Raw genomic sequence first — 9,142 nt, forward strand, 5'->3', positions numbered from 1 at the left:
GGGAGTGGGCAGTGGGGATCCCCCCCATGGTCCTCTCCCCCTTCCTACAGCCCCCCCAACCCCTTACTTACCGGCACTTGAGCCCTGCTGTTGACACACTGCCTGCCCTGCACAGGCAGGCAGCACCAGGGCGAGGGCCAACTACAGAGACACTCTGGCAGCCAGAGCATCTCTGTGGAGGACCCAGGCCCCAGTTGCCTCAGAGCATGGTCCGGGACTGTGCCCTGCCCTGCTTTTCTTTGCTTTGTTTTTTTTTGACCCCTGGATGTCAAGGGGTCTAATTTTGCCCCTGCGCTGCAAAGTTGCAGCGGGGGGGAACCTTTTCCCATTCCCGCACATGCCTCTTGCAGCGTCTCAAAGGGGTTTGAGATGCTGCAAAAGGCATGTGCAGGCTCATCTGGGCACGCCCCATGATGTCATCCCATCCAAACCCCAGCTCAAAGCAGGGACACCTCTATCCTAAGTATCCCATACAATGCCTGTATAATCTATGTTTAATAAACAACTTTGTCACACAATTACAAGGCATTGCACAAACCACCAGGAACTCCCTAACATGCCACTGGTTAAGAAAGAGAAAAAGGACAATGTCCTGTTACTGAAAGTGCTGTTAAAATACCCTTAAGAGATCCAAATACATAGATTGTACTAAAGTAGAGGAATGTTGGCATCATTTGCGAAATTTTAAACAGAATCTCAGTCAAAGTAAGGTAATCTGCAAGACACGATGGGGGGGGGGGGGGGGAAAAGCAGGTCGTACCCCCTAGATTGGAAAGGGCCGGAGGGGAGGATGGGTTGCTTTTTTTTTTCCTTTTCTTAAATCTACCACACTTATAGAAGACTACCAGATACTTTATTAAAATATTGGAAAAGAAGACTGTTAAAAAAAGATATGATGGACATGATCAACCTCAGTGTGGCAGTGGTAGCAAATTATTCATTCTAAATTCCTTCTGCCTTACCTGCTCATATAATTGAAACAAAAAATAAAGTACATCATTTTAGTTATATGCAAGTTAAACTATTTTTCAGTGTAAAAGAGAGGGTTACCTTTACAACAGTTCAACAAAAAACTTTAACTCTCACTATGTGTTTCCCTTCTTACATCCTTCCTTTAGGACCCCTTCTACTTCTACCAATGTGAAAGAAAAGCGTCTTTTTGTAAAATAGTTTTGTTTGCTTAGCAGGACAGGATTATGCACACAGACTAGTCACAACCTAAATAGAATTCTAAATGAGTAAGAACATGGTCCAGTTTTTACCAGATCTTCCTATGTCTTTTTTTTTTAATGTAGTTAATTAGTAATTACCAATGTATATGAATTGGGAGTACTTTCATTAAATTAATATTAAAGGAAGACATACACACAGGCATATGCATCTTATGACGTTACCAGTAATGACTCCATGGTTGACAGCAGATTTGTTTGGTATTTTCATCCTCAAACCCATAAAATCTGAAATATGTTATACTTAGAGCAATAGAAAAGCCCAATTGAAAAAAAAAAGTAATCAATAGATAAAGTGGAAAGAAAGGAACCCCGTATATTGCTTTACAAATTTTGATTTTAAGAGTACACTTTCTTGTGGGGGAAAGAAATTTACATGCCCCAACGGTTTTACTTTTTAACACTGGTGCCTATGGTATGTGCATCACAAGTGGTGCACAGCTTCCGTGTGGCAAACAAGTTCCCAGGGGCTCAGTAAAGGGAGGCTCCAAAACAGGCAAGAGGGGCTTGAGCCTTTGGTCTCATGGAGCAGGGCAGAACAGATGCTGCTGCAAGAGAAGTGTCAGGTGTCACTGTCAAGAGCCAAGTTAACCTTTCCATAGCCCTACAGCCACTGCCAAATTCAGGGCTTTGGTATCTCTCACAAGATCATCCTGCCCTTGCTCCGCTCCATGCAGTCAGAGGCTCAAGCCCCCCCACTGCCTCCATTTTGGTGCCCTAGAGCCCAAAATCTAATCACATACACCTCTGGAGGCAGGGAACATAGAAAAGTAGGGCTGGAAGGGACCTCACAAAATCATCTGGTTCAGCTTCTACTCAAGGCAGGGTCATCCCTGACTTAAAGCATATCAGGCAGAAGGCAGGGTAGGTAGATTTGCACCCAAAGCAGAGATGCATAGCATAAGCTTTCATAAGCAGGGGGCTTACTTCAGTGTCTAACCTGCTCTTGAAAATTTCCAGGGATGGAGGTTCCACAACTTCTCTAGGTAACCTGTTCCAATGCTTTACCACCCTTATTGTCAGAAAGTTCCTCCTAATCTCCAACCTAAATTTCCTCTGTTGCAGTTTGAAGACATTGATCCAAGTTCTTTCCCCTACAACCATGGCTTATCATATCCCCTCCTCAGTCTTCTCTTCTCCAAACTAAAAATCCCTAGTTCTTTCCACCTTTCCCCATAAACTGGTTTTCTGCTAGCATGCATTTTCTTCCATTTAAAGAAATCCAGTTGTTCAGGATCTGCTACTGTTAAACATATCATGTGAATCACTATACTTCTGTTAAAGGACTTATCACATATACCAGACTCAAACATGACTTCAAATTTAAGACAACCCACCCAATAATTAGATTCTATGCATGGGAAATTGTATGTTATTTTTCATAGATCCAATCTGATTAGTGGAAGATCATCTTAAATTTGCACCCCCCCCACCCCGCGCTGCTGTGGGATGGAAATCAGCAGCAGGTGAAAGGCCACACCCTGCCCCTTGTCCTGTCATGGCCTGTCCCCCCACCCCATGCCTGTCCTCCTCCTTTGCCTCCCAAGCCTGCCTGCCCCTCCTACTCGCTCCCACACCTACTCCATCTGCTCACTTCTGCAGCCTGCCCCCATCCCTGCTTACCTTCTGCTGTAGCTCTGTTCCTCCAGGATACTCAGCAGCAGCTCCTAGCTAAGCCAGATCAGGACCAGAGCCAGAGAACGAGGCAACTGGGTGAGGGGAAGCAAGGAATGTAGAGGCAGGGTAGGCTTCAGAGAGCAGTAGATGGTGGGAGAGGCAGGAGCTGGGAAAACAGGCTGCAAATCCCACCCCCACCCCTGCAACCCCAAAGCCACAAACTGCCTCCCCAATCCTCTGCCTAGCATGAACCATCCTAGCCTGGGGCAGGTAGTGGCTCAGTTCCAGCTTCAGATGAACTATGCTGGAGCTGAGCTGCTGCCTGAGCCGATATTTGAATCCAAGATGAGGCTTTTATCCCCTGAAACTAAGGGAAAAAAACCTCATCTTGAATTTGAGCAAATATGGCATATAATACCTAAATTAATCTGGACATTAATATTTATTTCCAAGAAAGCAAATTAAAGGTTAATTTTCAAAGTCAGCTTTTCATATCCATACTAGTTTAAAAGGTTAGAAAAGGAAAGTGAGAAAGGAATGGCCCTTCCATTTATTCACTTATATTACTCCAAATTATTTATAGAAAACCCATACTCAAATGGTAATTAGGGCTGGATCATTTAAATTTTAACAGCAATGGACAACACATTATTTCTTTACTGATACAAATTCAGACACTAGAAATTCATATCCACTTAACTAATAGGAAAAAAATACAAGACAAGACTAAAAGATAAATGTTTTTATTTCATTTATTCAGTACAAAAGTTTATTTGGCTACAAAATGCTATTCATTATTAAAATAATGGACACATTAATTAAAATACAGCCTCAATATGCAACTTAAATATTTTAAATTTATTATTCCATTACAATTTGGGGTTCAGTTCTTAAAGTCTTTTTTTTTTTGCATTAGTGGTAAGGAATGAGTTAGGATCCTGTATAAATAATAAAAAGAATTGTAAGTACAATAGAAGGAAGGCTTCTGAATTAGCCAGCACATAGCGTTCAGTTTATGCAAAAAATATTTGCCTCACAAAAATGTAGATGACCGTATGATAATTATACAATTATTCAGTAGTGGCAGTTTCAATTAAAATGTTGCAGTATCTATATTTTAAATAACTGGAAAATATTAAAACATGGGACTGACATTTCTTATTTACAGAGAGTACAAGTTCTGATTTTTTTTTAAATACGATTGGCCATTCTACCATTTAGAAAAGTCAACCATAGCTCAGAAAATTACTGAACAGTACTGCATGCTACTTTTCTTCCCAGTGTAATGTACCTTGAAGCCTTTTTCTGCATTACTAGAACTGATAGCTCTCCTGCAATTCCAGTAAGTGTATGAAGGTTATTCTTTAATTTTTGAACTTACACAGCCATGCTTAGACGAAAAACTTAGTGTGCTCAGCAACAGTTTCAAACATGCCATTCTGTATATACTATCCATAATCCTTGATCTGAAGCTATGCAATCTCTTCACCACCCAAAGATAGTGCCAACAAAGTTAGACATTGCTACACTGCTTCTTGTTGGGGGCACTGGTGTGCACACAGCAGCACTGTTTTGGGGGACACCCCTGTAAGGCACACTGAGTTTGCAATCTAGACCTGGCTCTAGAAATATGGAGAAGGATGTCACAATCTTTTATGTCCATCAAGTTGTGAGAATGCTTCTACTTCTAGCTAAAGCATCTCTAAATTAAGTATTGATTTTCACTCTGCAGCTTTCCTTCCCTTATGGAATCTGTTACCCACAGTTCAGATAGAATTTTAAATTTTTTTTCAAATGTTCTTCTAAGCATTTTTATTTCTTTCACACGGGCACGATCTTCTCCCATAACTACATGGGACACTCCTTCCTTTAGCTGTGAGACAACTTTTGCTCCATAAAAACGGAGGTCCAAAGCTCTAACTGTTAGCCTTGTTCCACAGATCTTGGTCTTGGGATCATTAACAACAGCATAAAGATCCAGGTATATGGTGTTTCGCCTAAACATACTGAGTGGATGACTGTCCCATGAGTACCGTTCTTCCAATTCACCAATTACTTCCAGAGGCATCTTTGCATCAATAGTATTATTGACTCTTGAGAACACTTCCTTTAGTTGAGCCACATCTATATCTGCCGAGTAGCTGTCACCATAACAGTCAAATTCACGGGCAAAATGTAGTTTTGTGTCTGGAGTCATGTGAATCATAAAAGCAGGCTGCCATGGTACAAACATTTTGGTTTGAAAACACTGTAAAAGCCACACTGCTCTCACAACATCATGCTTATTGGAAGAGATAACGTTCTTCACTCTTACGTTCTCAATTCCTGCAATGATGCAATAAGTGTCCGGTCCAGGGTTCTGTACTACATTGCCACCACATTCTGCAATTTTGCTTTCAAGGTCGGATTTTGAATGGTTTTCTGTTCCAGTAAGAACACAAAACTCAACATCGTCAAAAACATTTGACACCTTGCTTACATTAGAAAGATCAGGGGCTTTAAACTGCTCAGCAATACCAATTATTTTCTTAGTCTTTGGCACAGTTTTCCGTTTCTTTTCTTGTGGTTCATCATTAGCTACATCGAGATGCTTTGATGCTAGCTTCCCTGACGCTCTGCCTCTGAGCTGCTCTAACATACTCAAAGTCATGCATTCATGCCACTCCTTGTCCTCTCTTATTTTCTCAATTCGAGGAAATCGTAAAGTGCAGTCGGTTTTGTACATCTCACTAGTAACAATTTCTGCTGCTTTAATCTGAACTATGACTGAGTTACAAGGTTCAATGTAGACTTCAGGTTTCTCAGTCCCACATAAAATGTTACAAGGGGGCTCTCTTTTACGGTAAGGCTTCCAGTGCTTAGCCAGCTTCAGACCAAGATCATAAAGTTCCTTCATAGTATAGCCAGAACCAACACGACAAATAGAGTGAAAAACAGATGGCTTTCCACCAGGAGTGGGTGTCTCTGCAACAGCACACAGAAAATGAGACATCATGCCACCACGCAACCCTTTTCCCCAGTAGCCACCAACAATTAAAAGATCTAATTCATCCATCAAGCCAGTGACATACTCTGGTTTGATTTTCAGCCAGCCCTCTCCTCGTTTGTCTGGCTTGTAGATGGACATAGGATCTTTTACCATGATTCCTTCTTCCCTATTGTCTATTGCTTCATTCAGAGCATCGACCACTTCTTTCCGGGTACTACCGCGTGTTTTGTGCACAACATGCATTCTGCCTGTGACTGGGGTAAATACCTCATTCAGAATCTCATACCTTTTGCTTAGTATCTCATGACCCAACTTCTGGTCATTAACCATTAACACATCAAACACACAGAAGCAAGTTTGCAGATCAGATTCCTCCACCATTCTTTTTATGTCAAATTTGTTTCCCTTCTGCATGAAAGTTTGTGTGTTGGGATTATAAGCCATCATTTCACCATCAAGAATGCAGTTTTGTATGTTACTTTTAAACACATTATGAATAAATGGAGTTAACGAACCTTCTAGGGGAGATGGGCCAAACTGCTGGGTATAATCATATCCATTTCTGGAAAAATATTTGTATACATCTCCATCTTTGTGCATCTGCATACGCTCACCATCTAGCTTAGTTTCTATGTAGAAACACTGGTTGTTCATTTGCTTCTCAATTTGCTGGATATTAGCAATAGCTGCAAGCATTGGTTTAAAGGCAGAAAACAAAGCAATGGAAACGTCAGTGAGAGATACAGAAGGGTCATGCAGCTGTCTGCAAACTTTCTCCAGATCGGTTGTGACATTGTGTAATTCGGAAGCATCAGGATGAAAAATGGAAAATATAGTTTGCTGACTCGCACCAAGTTTTAGATCCTTTATAATCATCCGGATCAACCACTTTTGTTCAAGTGCTGAGCTCTGAGTTATTAATTGAAGGAGACTTTTCTTTACCAGGTCCTTTCTTTTAGCAGCATTATTACTGGCAATTGAATCTAGAAGTTCATTCACTTGTTCAATAGTCAATTTGCCTTGCTCTGGGCACCTGGGTTTCAATACAAAGTAGGCAGTCATTGCAAAGTCCCCAGCATCTCCACGTGAACCAGCTGGTGTTCTATAATTTAAAAGCTTTAGGGCATCTTTTCCTTCTTTGGGTAAATTAAGTAGTTCAATATACAGCTTAGCAAGCATGGTTTCTTTTATTCCATAAGCCATTCTTTCTCTTTCCAGTTGTGGAAGAATAAGTCGCATTGCGGGATAAAAAGAGTCCGTGACATCCTTCTCCTTTTTATGGAGGGCACCATGAAACTTCCTCCATGAATCTAAAAAATCCTTGAAATACTTGGTTTTCTCTGGGCGGGATTTGCATTTCTGCATCCGTTCTAAAGTTGAACAGAGATCTGCAAAAGGCACTTGTGATGCTACAGTTTGCTTAGAGGATGACTGTGCAGCAGGTGTGGATGACATCATGATTTTCTTTTTTCCCCCACTGTAAAAGAGAAAAGAATGATTTTAAAATATTTTAAAATGAAAGAAAACAGGCTAGTAAGTTATCATACTTTTAAACTCTTAGATGGGCTTTCCAGAAGCTTTCTTTGTTTAAAGCAGTGGTTCTTAATCTTTTCAGACCTGAAGCATCCCTTGCAAAATGCCACTCTCCATTTTCATGGGGTTTTTTTGCAAATGTTACTTAGTGCTGACGTTGGGTGGTACCCTGTGGCACCCTTGAAAGGCTCTCGAGGCACCCCAAGGTGCCATGGCACCCTTGTTAAGAATCACTGGCTTAAAGCTATCCAAATATTTCTCTCTACTGAACCACCATTACTTAAGTGATGCTAATCCCACCACCACATCAGGCCCCTAACACAAGTCACAACACACGTACCCAGTGCCCAAGCAAACAGGGTCTGTTAAACAACACTGGGGGGGGGGGGGCATAGCTGAGGTCTGAACAGAATCTGCACTTCCTTCTTTCAGCCCTTTCCAAAGACTCAGCCTCTCCCCTCCCTCAGCACCTTCCCACCTGTGCTATCTAGAAGAAGGTGTTAGACAGGAGAGTGTGTGTGTGTGTGTGTGTGTGTGTGAGAGAGAGAGAGAGAGAGAGAGAGAGATGGGGTAGTCCACAGGTTACAACCCACATGGGTTTTCAGTTCAGCTACTGGAGGTTTCCAGAATCAGAGAAGGGGGCACTGGGGTCTGACCCAGCTCTAGCTATCTCAGTGGTTCACCCAGAGACTCCCAGTGACTGCGGGGCCCTCTTCCTGTCCCTCATAGAGACAGAGAGATTGGGAAAATCCACAGCCTGGTTTTGTTGTCTGGCTCAGGGGTTTATGTGCTGACCTCCTGGTGGAAAGGCTGTAAGTTCATATCTGGGTGTGGACCCAGAGACTCAGCTGAGAAGGGGCCCCAGGGTGTCCACAAGGAAAATTTTCAGTCCTTGGCACTTGTTTCAAACCTATGACCAGCACTCCCATCCCTGTATTTTGTATTATTTGTCCCAAGGAACCTGTTGCTCCTTTTTCCTGTAGCCTCCCCGCCTGAAGGAGGCTAATGAGAAACTTGATGGGCTGGGCCCACACGATTTAGAAGGGTGACAAGTAGGCCTGTCCCTCATGGACGCTGTCACTGCTGACGATCTCTGCTGTCACTGTGTGGCGGCCGCTGGCTCAACCGACTCGTTGGAGGGCCAGCGGGTGCTGACCAGAGCGCTCCTCTAGATGTCTCTCCCCAAAGTACTTGCTACGAACCTCTGCCCTGCCCTTCCGACCTGGCCTTCGTGCCAGTCGCCCCATGAAACCACTTGCTGACCAGAGAAATCCAGAGCAGCCTACAGGCTAAAAGGGGAGCATATAAAAAGTGGAAACAGGGAGAGATTACCTAAGAGGAGTATACCTCCTCTGCTCGCGCTTGTAGGGAGGCAGTTAGACGGGCCAAAGCTACCATGGAGCTGAGGATGGCATCCCAAGTTAAGGATAACAAGAAATTGTTTTTTAGATATATAGGAAGTAAAAGGAAGGCCTAGGGTGGAACAGGACCCCTACTAGATGGGCATAAGCAATTGGTGACGGACAGGGGGGACAAGGCTGAACTCCTCAACGAGTTCTTTGCCTCAGTGTTCCTAAGTGAGCAGCAAGACAAGTCTCTCACTGGGATTGTGGAGAGGTAGCAGCAGGGCGCCAGACTACCATGTGTAGACCATGAGATGGTGCAGAGTCACTTGGGAGAACTGGATGCGCTTAAGTCGGCAGGGCCGGACGAGCTCCATCCGAGGGTACTGAAGGCACTGGCTGGCGTCACTGCCCAGGCACCCGGCGGGAAA

At 43.1% G+C, this 9,142-nt stretch overlaps 1 protein-coding gene across 3 annotated transcripts in view; it reads right to left on the bottom strand.

Moving 5' to 3' along the window:
* Positions 1-3,625: 3,625 nt before the first annotated feature.
* Positions 3,626-9,142, bottom strand: part of LIG4 (DNA ligase 4) — a 7,796-nt gene continuing 2,279 nt past the window's right edge. For all 3 annotated transcript variants that reach the window (XM_006037913.3, XM_006037911.3, XM_006037912.3), the window contains exon 2: positions 3,626-7,312. In XM_006037913.3, the coding sequence (XP_006037975.1) occupies positions 4,549-7,293 (2,745 nt within the window). In that variant the 5' untranslated portion in view covers positions 7,294-7,312 and the 3' untranslated portion in view covers positions 3,626-4,548. The remainder of the gene's footprint in view (positions 7,313-9,142) is intronic.

This window comes from Alligator sinensis, unplaced genomic scaffold, assembly GCF_000455745.1.
Source record: "Alligator sinensis unplaced genomic scaffold, ASM45574v1 scaffold1532_1, whole genome shotgun sequence".
In the NCBI taxonomy this organism is placed as follows: Eukaryota; Metazoa; Chordata; order Crocodylia; family Alligatoridae; genus Alligator; species Alligator sinensis.